General features: G+C 37.3%; 2 protein-coding genes across 2 annotated transcripts; both read left to right on the top strand.

The window, feature by feature from the left end:
- Positions 1–3,770: 3,770 nt before the first annotated feature.
- LOC133804777 (F-box only protein 13) lies at positions 3,771–6,349 on the top strand. The gene is made up of 2 exons (XM_062242913.1): positions 3,771–4,313; positions 4,872–6,349. Exon 2 carries the CDS (start codon positions 4,895–4,897, stop codon positions 6,125–6,127), a length of 1,233 nt encoding a protein of 410 aa, XP_062098897.1. The 5' UTR covers positions 3,771–4,313; positions 4,872–4,894; the 3' UTR covers positions 6,128–6,349.
- A 907-nt stretch (positions 6,350–7,256) lies between these two features.
- Positions 7,257–10,054, top strand: LOC133803277 (E3 ubiquitin-protein ligase AIP2). The gene is made up of 5 exons (XM_062241250.1): positions 7,257–7,475; positions 7,566–7,782; positions 7,862–8,079; positions 8,404–8,619; positions 9,567–10,054. The coding sequence occupies exons 1-5, from the start codon at positions 7,326–7,328 to the stop codon at positions 9,714–9,716; spliced, it is 951 nt and encodes a 316-aa protein (XP_062097234.1). The 5' UTR covers positions 7,257–7,325; the 3' UTR covers positions 9,717–10,054.
- The last annotated feature ends 4,555 nt before the right edge of the window (positions 10,055–14,609 follow it).

Here is a 14,609-nt window from a genome sequence, read left to right as displayed (position 1 = left end):
ATTCTATGACTTGTTTCAGACGGCGTGTATTCCCACAAATTTCCTGAGTCGGCCTTGTGGCATTCTATCAAATATTCATGTTCGGTTCTGTTGTATCTAAGGTCATTCATAAGGTCCACACTTTCAAGCCCAAACACGAAAGAGCGTATTAAATGTGAAAAAAAGTCTCACATAAAAAATATACAGGAACAACAATACCCTTATATAAAGTAAAGAGATTGTAATATGTGAGGTTTCTATATGTGCTCAACATTTGGTTATTCATTGCCACCGAGACTTCCCTTATGTTCTTCGGTGATTGGCTTCCTTTCCAAGCTTCGTGTCCTAGTAGTCAACACTGTTTATGCAGCTTGGTGGGTACCAGACCGATGGTTGACGCCATTGGGTGATGGGTGGGCTTGCTCTTGTGGCTATGGGGTGTGGTGTTTCGGGAGTGTGGTTTTCCTCTAGTAGTTTGTGGGTTGGGTTGTGGCTTTGGTCGGGGCAACCGGTTGGTGCACGGTGAAGCATGATTGAATATTGTGTTGTTGTTTGGGTTTGTCTTTATAATAATGATGTTTATTACCCTTGTCCTTTGATCACTTTGGTTTGTGCTGATTTTAATTTGATCTTTCCCTCGTTCAGATCGATCAAAATTGTGTACTTTTAGGTAGCATCACAAAGGGTTTATACTTTTTAGATCCTGTATTTTGTCTTATTACCTGTTTGAACTCTATGTTTTGATAAATTATTTTTTGGACCCTATGTTTTGTAAAATATTTAAAATAGAACTCTAAACCTGATTTTGGTCAATGTTTTCTCAACTAAAATCACAAATAATTTACCAAACTAACAATCCAGAACAAAAATAAAATCATTCTGCTTAAAAACTGTATTGTTATATTCAATTTTTTCTTCATCAAAATTGAGTTTAGGATTCTATTTTAACCATTTTACAAAACATAGGATCCAAAAAGTAATTTGTCAAAACACAGGTCCAAACAAGTAATGAAACAAAACACAGGATCCAAAAATATATAAACCTATCACAAATTCAGTTATGATAACTTCCACTTAAGTGTAATATCTTTAAAATGTGATTTATTGTTCTGTGTATTTGTGTGTTTGGGGGGGGGGGGGGGGGGTATTTGAGTCATCTCCTTTGTGAGATTTGTTGTTGTTTTTTTTAATTCACATGACCAATAAAATTGTGGTCTATTTTAACTAAATAAAAGCTGATTTCTCTTCAAATAAATAAATTCATATATATTATTAAAATAAAAAAAATCAAGTGGTTGAATTATTATTGAGTTTAACATCTCTTTTCGAGGCAAATGTGTTTTGATAAATACGAAATTTTGGGGGTGTACGCCCTAATTTTCCAATGGGCTATTAGCGAGCTGAAATACGGCCTAAATCATATCAGCCACGTGGATCCCCCATGACCGGAGCTGCCATCGTCAGGTCCTACCTCGTTAGCTCGGGAATCCAAAATGTTCACCAAGACTACTCAAGGACTGAGTCCGGACTCTGAAGGCCACAGGTCGAGGGAAGCATCCAGCTCGTGATACGAGCTGGAGTTGGAGGCTGTGACCTTTTATAAAGTCAACCACGCAAGGTAAACGTGCATATATCAGACATCACGTGTCTGATATATCCCTGACTTCTCGGACACGCAGCATGAACGTGCGTGTTCAGGCACCTACGACTGGGTTGGGCCGTGCGGCCCATTATCCTCCTTACCTATTGATTAGACCACAGTTCATGTGTCAGGTTTTAGGAATTAATCATGAATATCATAGAAGTGATATGATAGATAAGAAGGTCACGGGATGACCCCCCTGACCAACCCCCAGGTGCCCTCTCCTATAAATATGGAGACCCTGGGAGTTGCGAGGGGTTGGAGTCAATTGTGTAAGGAAATACCCTGTAAAAGAATACCAAGCATATAACAATAATATTGGTTGGTGGAGTAGAATGATTTTAACCTTTGAACCACCTAAAAAACGTAATTGTGTCACCAGTCCATTTACAAAGATCATTCATCTATTTCGGTTCATCGTTAAGCACTAATCACTTCCTCTTATTTTCTTAATTATCTGTTGTCGAAGAATCGAGTCAACAGGGAAAAAAAGTAAGAAAGCTAACATACACTAAGAAAATAGGTCTGGATGGATTCTTAAGTATTACTATATAGAGTGATTTATCAATAATTTATTTAAAAATTATAAATAAATAAAAAACTATATCAAATCCATAACTAAATATACTTTGGAATTTAGAGAACAAAAATCCCAAGTTAAAAGCAATTCCTTGTATACTTTGAAATAAGAACAATTAATTATTTGGTTTGTTTAGAAAAAAAATGGAATTTTTTTTTCAAATGAATAAGACTTCCACATAAGTATATTTTTGTCAATAACCAAATAACATCATGTTATTAATTATTAAACAAAACTTAAAATTGAAAAGAGTTTTTAAATTTATTTTTTCTATTAATTAAATTTATTATTTTAAAAAATAATAATTAATTATTTTTTGACATTTAACCCTATAACACTTGTATTTTAGTTGTCACTTTACTTGATTACAGTATTTAATATCTAAAATGAGTAACTTGCAACAAACCAATAACCGAAAGAAATTTTGCCACAAAATTTATTTTATTGGGGTTTGTCACAACTTTTGCAAAACAATAGAGTTTTGTGGCAAATAACTCTAACATTATTATTCATATCACTATAACCAAACACAACCTAACCTAAGTGTAACATACGATTTATCAAGTAAATATGATACTATAAAATAATTTAAAAAAAAAATCCCAACATTCCATGCACCTTACTTTTTCACCAGAAGAAATAATTAGACAATAATACAAGCTCACATTATTATTATTTTTTTATTTATTTATTTTTTCAAAAATATAGATTTTTAATATCTTGGAAAGTGGGAACACGGGCACCCTCGTTTACATTTTTATGGTAAAGACAAATTCTGTTCAACTTTGGTTCAGAAATAGGGAAAGAAAGAAAGAAAGAAAGAGCAAGGCAAAATCTTGGAGACCCGAGCCCAAATAATTTTCTTTTTTTTTTCAAAATATTATTATTAATATATATTATTTTGAAAAGAAAAATATTATTATTATTATTAGTTGTATGTATGTAGCACAGTGCATGGCATCGAGATCTCTGCAGCATTTTGTGTCATGGATCAATCTCATCATCCCAAACAAAACCTAAACAAAAATGATTTGTTTATTACTCATCTAATCAAAAGTGAACGTAATTAGTGGCTTTTTGTTCTTCTCTTTTGAGTGTTTTCTTATACGGTTCTTCTATCTATGACTATGAGAACAGAACAAGTGCTTTGCTTGGCTTGGCCTGTAGAGCCAAGATTCTACTCATTGACTTTGTGAGTGAGAGAGAGTAAGAAAAAAAAAGAGAGAAGAACAAGATTCCTTAACGAGAAACAGAAGAAGCATAGCTATGTATATATATATATATATATTTATATAGAGATAGAGATATAGAGAGAGATGGGTTTTTTTTGCTTTTGCTTTTTAGTAAGGTCAGCAGACCCTTTGACATTACATGTTAAAAATAAAAACTTTAAAAGAAAAATGGCATAAGTGAGGTTTGGTATGATGTGGGGTATTGGTTCTCTTTGAAACCCAATTCTCCTTTCTCTTTTTTTCATGTAGTAGCAAAGAAAAGAGTGAATACTAAAGTGGTTTTTTTTTTAATTGCAAGTGTGGCTCATTTTTTGTATGATCTTTGAGAATCCAATGCCTAAGAATTTTCACAAAGCCAAACTAAGCTCGCTCACTCACATAGTCAACTACTCTCTCTTCTCTACTTTCACTTTGTGAGTAGAGTATGAGAAAAGCAACATATACAAGTTTAGACATTTACACACACATACACTCACTTTCGTTTTCTCTCTCTTTTTTTTTTCATATATACAATAAAATATCATAAAAATGTCGGATAAAAGGATTGAAGCCCTCGTGTGTGCCTCGCACTCGGCCTAAGGTCTCTTGAGAAAAAGTGTCAACGCCCCAAAACCAAAAGAAAAAGAAAAGAAAAGAAAAAGGAAAGAGCTTTGGTGAGGAAGCTTCCCACCTTGCTTCCTTCTCCTCCTCCTCCTTTGGCTCCTCTCGCCTTGTCAATTTATATGTGTAGTTTGAGTGAGTTTCTGACCCTACTCGTACTCATTCTCAACACCCATTTTCCTAAAAAGAACCAAAGCCAAAACCTTACTAGCGTAGTGTAAGTGTAACCCTTCACTGTCTTCCATTTCAGTCCTCCTCAGCCGCACCAACCCACCACCAGGTATCTATCTTTCTTCCCTTTCTTAGTTCACATGTTTTATTTTCTTTTTGTTTTCTTCTTTGGTCATTATTTAACTTGATGCGTTTTCATTGTTTAGTCCTTTTGATTCTTGGAATTTTAGTACTAATAAGTGTAAGCATTATTGAGTGTGGGAATCTTTGTAGTCTCTGTCTGTCTTTCTGATCTGAATTCGTTTTCAGTGAGATATCTGTTCTGCTATTCTGCCCAATATCTATATTTTTTGTGTCCTGTCTTTGTTTTTGTCCTTTTAAATTAGTTTCCTTTTTCTGAGTTAAAAATCGAGAGCAGAGATTGTAATGGAAATGTCCTCATCTTGTTTGATATTTTTTCCCAGTGGGTCTACTTTAGTGTCTTGGATTTTTAGTCTCTACATTTCATTTTAGATTTGTGGGAAGAAAAAAAAAAAAAGAACCGTAGTTGGGTAGGAAAGGAAGTAACCCTTTTGAGATTTTTAGTTCATAGAGATATTTTTTTTTTTACTTTTTTTAAGTTTATTTTGATGGTAAAGCTAAGTACTTTATATGGTTTTTTCTGCAGTTTTTCTCACTGATTTTTGGCTAATGGCGCTCAATGATGATAACCCATCTTCTCTAACTAATCGAAAGAGAAAGTTTGAAGAAAAAGACAGTTGCATTCTCAGCAATTTCTCCATGGAAGAGCTTAACCAAGATGTTCTTGAAAGAATCCTTTCATGGCTACCAACATCCACATTCTTTCGCCTAACTTCAGTCTGCAAAAGATGGAAATCAGTGGCAGCTTCTGAAAGTTTTAAGCTTGCCTGCTCAGGAATACCATCAAGAGATCCATGGTTCTTCATGGTTGATCCCCAACTCAACCGAATGGTTGTCTTTGACTCTGCTGAAAAGACTTGGAAAAGGCTTAATCACCCACCTCTCCTTCAGAAAAGCTCCAACTACAGCTCAATGCCGGTTGCAGCCTCTGGTGGCTTGATCTGTTTTCGCAATTTATCTGGTGATTTAATCTTATGCAACCCAGTTTCAGGATCCTGCAGCCAAGTCCCTTTGCTCGATTCGCCATTACAAAGCCAACCTCTTCATGCCATTGTGATGAACAACCATTCTCACAACAACAACAAACTCACCTTAGCGTTTGGCGAGTTTCCAAAGCTCTCATTCAAAGTCTACAACTCCATTACTAATTCGTGGGAAGAAGAGATTGAATTACACCAATTCAAGGATGAAAACTCTATAACAGACAATGAAGACAATGCTGTTTACTTCCTCAGCAAAGCTGGAAATGTAGTAGCCACCAATATGCAAAGAAGCCCATGTAAGCAATACTCATCAGTGATCACTAATCAAAATGGTGAGGAGATTGTTTATTTCCTAAGCTCAACTGGGAAAGTTGTGGCCTGCAATCTTAACACCAAGTCCTTTTTCGAGTATCCAAGGCTGCTACCCGTGTTCTGTGAGTACTCCATTGATGTGGTGGAGTGTAGAGGAAAAATGCTGGTTGTGCTTTTGTCTGAGTTCTTCGAAAGCGCCAGCTTAAGAGTCTGGTGGTATGACGAGGTGACTCGAGCTTGGCGCCAAGTCGCGGCAATGCCACCAGCAATGTCACATGCCTGGTATGGCAAGAAGGTGGATATAAACTGTGTTGGAGCTGGGGATCAGATTTTGATCTGCTTGAACTCTGCAGAGCTTTTCAGCTATGTTGTGTGTGATTTGGTGAGCAATGAATGGGTTGATTTGCCTAAGTGTTGTGTTGATGGTAAATCTGTGGATTTCATGTCTGCATTCTCCTTTGAGCCAAGAATTGAAGCTATAGTTTGACAACTACAATATTGACTTGAAGATTTTAGAAATGACATCTCATTGTAATTTTATTTAGATTCTTTGAAAGAAAAAAAATGATGCCAATTGAAATTGGCTTGTAACTGAGTTTAGTGAGAGTGATTGTTGACATAGTAGGACAAAGTTATAATCTTGTTTGTTTTATTCTAGTATTATCTGTAATGAGTAAGTTTTCTTATAAAATAGTTTATTATTTATTTATTTTGGATGAAATAACATACAATTTTATTTTATCATATTTTTATAATTAACTAGAAAAAAAGTTTCATTTGTCTTAAAGTTTATCCTTCAAAAAAATGTGTTTTCTCACTAATTAAATACGACACGTAGTTCTTACGTTGGCCAGAAAAAAGGAAACTAAAACAAGATTGGAATGTAGGGTACAAAACGACAGGTTGTTTCAAAGAAATTCATGTCGTTTTATTACATAAAGGACATCATGTCGTTTTTTTTTTTGTGTAAAATTTTAATAACACGTTGTTTTACGGCATGTTGATCAGGCGTGGCCAAAAAAAATAAGAAACCAGAGCATTGAGTACAATTTTTTAAATAAAAACGACATTTCGGTTTATGCAATAAGGGACTTCATGTCGTTTTGTGTAAAATTTTGACAACAACACGTCGTTTAAATATATAATCCTTGCAGATTGACTAACTAGAGTCGTGTTTTGGACCAACCATAGACCAAAGAAAACATAATAATACTGGGCACAAAACGACAGATCGTTTCGAAGAACTTTTTTTTTTGGAATTTAAAACTTTAGATTTTATGTCGTTTATTTGTCAAGTCGTTTTATTGTCAAATCGTTTAAATAAAGTTCATGTCGTTTTAATGTCGTTTTCTGTGTAAAATTCTAATAACAACGTGTCGTTTAAATATAATTCTTGCACATTGGTTAACCAGAGTCGTGCTTGTCGACCAACCATTGATCAAAGTTTGACCCTACCGCCATGTGGCTACACATGATTGGATGAGTCGGGTTCACCGTGAGCTTACAAGGAGCGTAGCACACCCAATCATATTCCCCAAACCTTTCCCCGGACGGGTCGGTGAAGGTGACCCCCTTCACAAGAAAATATCAGAGATCCTATTCCCGGAGATATATATATATATACATATACATATTCATATATACACAGAGACCAAAACCAGAATCAAAATACGAGAAAACCAGAGATGGAGAGTGATGAAAATGGTTTGAAACAACAATTGGAGGAATTGCAGAGAGATCTATCAAAGAAGCAAAAGTTCGAGGACGCGGTATCAGCCCTCAAATCTCTTCTTCTTCATCGTTACACCTCTTCTTCCCCTTCTATTCAAAGATTGGTACTGTTTCATTCTCTGATTCCATATTGAATTTTATGTGTGTTTTACGTTTATGGGTTTTTGACAAAAGTTCAAAATTCGGGTTTGTAGTTCTATTCTGTTCTTTGCCGAGTTGCGACGGTCTTAAAGACGAGGTACACCTCGCCAGGGTTCTGGGCTGCCGGAATGGGCTTATTCGAACAGGCCCACGGCCTGGTTTCCGACTCTTCTCAGAAGACCCATTTGCTGTCTTGTATTTCTCAGGCTAAGGAGGTTTTGCACCAGGAAGATAATCCCTCCCATTCATCCCAATCCACCAGCTCACGAGGTATTTTTTCGATTATGGTATTCATTTGAAATGGGTTTTCTTCAATTTCGAGTCTTAGTTTAGTCTTGATCAATTTCAGGATATTTGTTTGAGGGTCATCTAACGGTTGATAGAGAGCCACCACAGCCTCAATGGCTTGTTCAAGCAAATCTTTTGAACGCTGCAGCTTCACTCTTGCCAGCTGAATCTTCTTCCCAATCAATAGCAGCTGCACTTGAAGATGAGAACCCCTCTGATCCTGCAGCTGCCAGTCTAATTCAATCCCTCATGGAAAATTTAGATGATTTTCTACTACCGGTATTACACCACATTCTAATTATGAGTAATCTGTTGATGTCACTTTCCAAAATGGTCTCTTTTGATAATTGTTTAGAGTAAATTCGACATGATGCTGATGTTGAGAGTGTATCGAGAATGCTATTTTGTAAAGAATTATAAAGAAAAGCACCATTGCGAAAATGTGGATTAGCCCTTCTATTCTAGTTTGTAGTTTCTAAAGTTGTACACTAGAAAATAATGCTACAACAAATTATCTGAACAATTGATTCAACTTGATTTTTATGTTGTTTAGCATTTTCTTATGAAGTAATATTATTTTTCTTTTACTTGAAATTTATAAAGATAATGGAGGATGACAGAGCAGCACCGAGAGTGCCACCAGCTAGTAAAGAAGTAGTGGCCAAGCTTCCAATCGTCACCATTACAAAAGAGGTATTGGAGAAGCTTGATAAAGAGGCAGAGTGTGCCATTTGCAAAGAGAATTTGGCTGTGAATGATAAGATGCAAGAGTTGCCTTGCAATCACACTTTCCACCCTCCATGCCTAAAGCCATGGCTGGTAATGCCATCAACTTTTGTTTTGATGTTACTATAGTTCCATATTTATATGTTTATTTTTTTCTTCTTGTCTTCCTGCTTGAGAATTTTCTTTGATTGGATGAGCACAATTCTTGTCCAATATGTCAACACCAGTTGAAAACTGATGACTATTCATATAAATGGCATCAGCTTTTTGATTCAAAGTTACTATAGTTCCATAGTTGAGATTATAATTTTTTTCTTGTCTTCCTTCTTGAGAATTTTCATTTTATTGATTGGTTTTGTTGATAAATGGTTGATAGGATGAACAAAAATTCTTGTCCGACAAGTCAATACGAGTTGAAATCTGAGGATCATGCATATAAGTGGCATCCACTTTTTGATTTGATGTTACTATTAGTTCCATAGTTGATATTTTTGTCTTCCTTCTTGAGAATTTTCATTTTATTGATTGGTTTTGTTGATAAATGGTTGATAGGATGAACAAAAATTCTTGTCCGACAAGTCAATACGAGTTGAAATCTGAGGATCATGCATATAAGTGGCATCCACTTTTTGATTTGATGTTACTATTAGTTCCATAGTTGATATTTTTGTCTTCCTACGTGGGAATTTTCATTTTATTGATTGGTTTTGTTTATAAATGGTTGACAGGATGAACACAAATCCTTCTCCTGACTTGTCGATACTAATTGAAATCTGAGGATCATGCATATAATGGCATCAACTTTTTGATAAAATGCTACTATAGTTTCATAGTTGAAATTTTTATCTTGTCTTTCTGCTTGAGAATTTTCATTTTATTGATTGGTTTTATTACTAATTGATTGATAGGATGAGCAAAATTCTTGTCCAATATGCACATGAGTTGAAAATAATCAATTAATCATTCATATAAATGACATCAACTTTTGAGCTTGAGAATGTCCATTTTATTGATTGGTTTTGTTGATAAATGGTTGATAGGATGAGCACAATTCTTGTCCGATATGTCGACACGAGTTGAAAACCGATGATCATGCGTATGAGAGCTGGAAGGAGAGAGAAAAGGAGGCTGAAGAAGAGAGGAAAGGTGCTGCCAATGCTCTTCGTGGTGGTGAATACATGTATGTTTAGAGCAACATTTGCTCATCTGTGTTAATGTTTTTTTACTCAACCCTTTATAAATTAACAGTTGTGGTACTTTTTCTTAAATCTTCTTACCTGTCATATAATATAATTCTTGAGCACATGTGTATTCTGGTTCTGAGTTCTATTTGATATTGCAAGAAGAGAATCATTGGACTGGCTTCCCATTTCATACAACCAGACCATGAGTTCAAATGTGTTTGTATTTATAAGGCCAATGTTCTATTGAGTTGAACTATATTTGAGAGTCAGTATGTTGAAATCCAATAGAAAAGTCATGAGTCTTTTTATTGTAAACAAAGGAATAGAATCTAGATTTAATTTCAGCATTGGTTATTGAAATTTACTCATTGTATCACGTTTGGCCTCCAGAGTTGTGCAATTGTTGCAGCTGTAATACATGTGTTACAAATACTTAAAAGCACTCTCAATGGTAGGTCTTCTCTATAATTTAAAATACCTCACTAAAACATACTTTTTTTTTTCTATTTTACCTCAGATTTTTATAATCTCTATTTTTTTTTCTATATCATTTAAATATTATATATTATTCATTTTAATAAATAAAACAATTAAATATAATAGTATTACATATATATATATACATACAAAAGTTTATAAAAAATTAATAAAATATTTATAGTTTAATGAATAGTGCTTCTCTACATGTGGAGAAACACTATTCATTAAGGTAAAAAAAATGTAAACTAGCTTAATTTTACTTCACCTATTGGAATGCTACTTTCATCATTTTTTCTCTCTATATTTTAGAAAATAAATTATTTTACCTCATTCATTGAGAGTGTTTTAAGAGGGTTAGTTCGAACATTCAGGCATGTGGTTATTGTTTCTCATAAGATTTGAGTTTCCTTTAGATGCTCGTATAGAGGTTCAAGTTTTTCAATTCCAAATAATATAGGATTACGCGAGTAGCATAGTTTGAAAGGAATATGTGTTACGAATTGTTAGTTTTTCAATTATTATGTAAGTTAAAATTTCAAGCAACAAAGTGAACAATGGGTAATCTAAATGAGTGAACAAAATTTAGATTCCAACTTAGATTGTTATAAAAAAATACAACACTACTAAAATAATCCAATATTTATCTCAACTAAAAATATGATATAATTTATGCAACCCTTGCTCTATTATTAGGTCTAATACTTCAATTTCAAATAACAATTCTAGTGTACCCAAAATTTATATTTTTTTATCTTTAAATTTAAATTAATTTTAAAAAAATTAAATTGGATATTATAAATGAATCCATATAAAGTATAATATTTTTCTAATCTAATACAACAAACAAAAATGACCTTAACATGTGAATACATTACAAAAACAAATTGTATCCTACACTTTTTTTTTTCAACAAATAGGTCTTAATCACCCCATTCCCCAATGTAGAAAAAAAAAGTTTCCAATGAATAATGACATAACAACGCCAAGCTAATTCTTTTTTTCTTAAAATGATATTTTTTCTCTATGAAAAAAATTAAATAAAAAATAAAAAGCTCGGAAAACTTAACTATTTATTTATGGAAAAATATCATTTTTGACCCATATATTTTGGCCAAATATGTGTTTGGACTCTATATTTTGCTAAATTACATGTCGGAGTCTGTGATTTGTAAAATGGATAAAATAGTTCATTGGATCTGATTTTGATCAAAATTATTTCAAATATGATATTTTATTCTATGTTCTTTGACCACATTCTTTGCTTTTCTAAACTTATCGTATCGTCAAGAATCCAACAATTAATTTTGTTGACGCGATTCTTCGCCAACAGGTAATTAAGAAAAGAAGAGAAATGAATTAGTGCTTATGTTGAACCGAAATAGATAAATGATCTTGGAAATGAAGTGGTGACTCAAAATACGTTTTTTAAGTGGTTCAAAGGTTAAAATCCTTCTACTCCACTAATTAATATTATTGTCATATACTGGGTATTCTTTTACAGGATATTTCTTACAATATAGAATCCAACCCCCTTTAACTCCCAAGGTCTCTATATTTGTAGGAGAAGGCACCTGGGAGTTGGTAAGAAGGTCATCCCGTGACCTTCTTACCTATCATGTCAACTCTGGGACATTCATGATTAATTCCTAAACCTGACACATAAGTGTGGTCAAATCAATAGGTAATGGGATAATGGGCCGCACGGCCCAAACCAGTCGTGGGTGTTTGAATGCGCACGTTCCTGCTGCGTGTCCGAGAAGTCAGGGATATATCAGACACGTGATGTCTGATATATGCACGTTTACCTTGCGTGGTTGACTTTATAAGAGGTCACAGCCTCCAACTCTAGCTCGTACCACGAGCTGGATGCTTCCCTCGACCTGTGGCCTTCAAAGTCCAAACTCAGTCTAATCTTGGAAAACCCTTAGGTTACCTCGAGCTGAGGAGGTAGGGTCGTACGATGGCAGCTCCGATCTTGTGGACGTCCACATGGTAATCATGATTAGGTCGTACCTCAGCTCGCTAATCAGCCCGTGGGAAAATCAGGGCGTACATCTGCCCCCAAGCCCCTGCTCATGGTACGCGACGTCGTGTAGGGCCACAGTAGGGGCTTTTAGGCTTCCTCCTGAACTCTTCATATTCCACATTCTACGCAGGCGCCGAATACGTGGAACATCGTGGTTGGTGACGGTGCGTCTTCCGAGAACCGCATTTAATGGCCTAGCCTATGCCCAGCCGTCGTTTCGTCTTTCGAGTGGAGGGCCTTGGATCCCACATCAGGGCAATCCAACGGTCCTCTTCACGTGACCCTTCACGCATATAAAAGGGGTGGCCACCTTACACATGGGCCTCCCGTTCATTTGAAATTTTTCAGAAATTTTCCTCTTCTTCTTGCTCTCAAAAATCCCCCATTTCTTCTCTTTCCGGTTACTATCTTCGGCGTTCCAGAAACTCAGGCGCAAGGGCTCCTTCGAAGCTTTGGAATCACCCATTTCGACGAAGCCCCAACCCAGGCGATTCCTTCATCCACTTCCCAGCCAAACACTCTGTAAGTCTCTTGATTGTGCCTGTTTTGAAATCATTTTTCACTGTAGCTTAGGTAAATATTTACTGTAGCCGCATGCAAGGGTTTGCTGGTTTTTTGTGGGCATGAAGGGTGAAAGCCTTTTAGGTTATGGTATTGTTTGTAGTAGAAAACCGTTTAGGAGCATGGTTTACAGGATGCATTTTCTGGGGGAAATTTTTGGGTAGGATTTTTGGGATATTAGTTCAAAATATCCAGTATTTTGAGTGCAAAACCGGGTAGCTTAGGGGACACGCTTCACAGGCGGTTTTGCCTTTCTTGCCTACTGGAACTTTCCCTCCATGGAAAAATTCTAACCTGACCCTCCTGACACACAAATTCCGAGTAATCGGGGATCTGTTGGGAGCACAGGCGCGTGTTCATAGAACCGCGTGGTCTCACTCTCCACGGGCTGGGCTTACCTCAGCTCGTGCAAAGAACACTCCTTTTGATTCTTCCTTACGCTTAGGTCGCCTTTTCTGAAATCTTTTCTTTTGTTTGCTAGGCGACCAGATGGCACCGAAGAAGAACGCTCCAAAGAGGACCGCTGGCAGCTCGGCCTCCCAACAAGACAAAGGAAAGACGGTGATGGCTGAATCCCCGATTCCCAACTTCGGGCCAGTGGTGGAACAGGAGCTCGAGTTGGCCCCTGACGCGTTCTTTGAGGCAGAGAGGATCGTCTCAAAGATTACTGATCAGACGAAGGTGAACAAAATATTCCTCTCCCACAAGATCGAGCTGGGGAGAGATTCCGTGATTGCCCGACCTCCCGCGGAAGGCGAGCGAAGCTGCGCGCCGCTTGACGAGTCGTTCTCGGCCTGGAGCGACGAGCATTTCAAGGCGGGGGCCTTCCTCCCGTTGGATTAGTACTTCGCTGACTTCCTCAACTTCGTGAGGTTGGCCCCGTTCCAGCTCCCCCCAACTCCTACCGTTTGCTGGCGGGGTTAAGATATTTGTTCTTGAAACAAGAGTGGGAGGTCCCCACTCCCGCAGACATTTTGTACTTTTTCTACCTCAAGGCTAGCCCGGAGCAGCGGGGGCGAGGTGACAGGTTTTATTACTTAACCCGGTTCTCCAACACGGCTGCGGTCATCGAGCTGCCCAGCCACCCCAACGACTTCAAAGATCAATTCTTTATGTCGACGGGGTTCCGAAATTGCGAGCTCCACTACTTCAATCGTCCTCGTAAGTGCTTTTCAACCTTAGCTCGTAAGTTAAGTATCATTTAGCTTCCCTTTTATCCGTTTCTGACTTAGATAATTCTGCAGCTATCTTCGCGAGGACAGAGAAATCTGTGACCCTCGGGGCCCAGTACGAGACACTAACGAGCATGCCCCCCAGTGAAAAAGACTATCATCAGCTCGTGACAGACGAGACGATGGTGGCCTGTAAGCTGATCTCCCCAGGCCAGACTCTGAATTTGAGGAGGCCCCGGGCGCTTCCCCCAGCTCGCGATACCAGGCCCATCATCGTGGAGGAGGTCGCGGGGGATGAAGACGAGGAGGACGAGGTTCCCCTCGTGAGGAACAGGAAGCGGGCGTTGGAGGCCGCCCAGAGAACGGACGAGGAGAGGATCCGGTCCGGAGCAGTCGCGGGTCCTTCTGGCCAAGGTAACCCTTATATGTTTAGGAATTTAGATAGGGCTACCGCTGACCCCCGGCTAGCTAGGTACAAACCGAAACAGATCGTCCAACGCCATCGACGTGATCTGGATCTGGATACAACCCTGCTCCACTGTATCGACCAGCTCGTGTTGGATTACCAAGATAGCCGCCCTAAGGGTACCGTAGTCGTAGATAACACCCTAGCCTTTAGGTTGATCCTATTTGAGGAGTATGGGATCAACTTTCGGTCAT

The sequence above is a fragment of the Humulus lupulus genome, chromosome X (assembly GCF_963169125.1).
Source record: "Humulus lupulus chromosome X, drHumLupu1.1, whole genome shotgun sequence".
NCBI classification, from domain to species: domain Eukaryota; kingdom Viridiplantae; phylum Streptophyta; class Magnoliopsida; order Rosales; family Cannabaceae; genus Humulus; species Humulus lupulus.
Note: the sequence above shows the minus strand (reverse complement) of the source record. Positions and strands in the feature narration are given on the sequence as shown.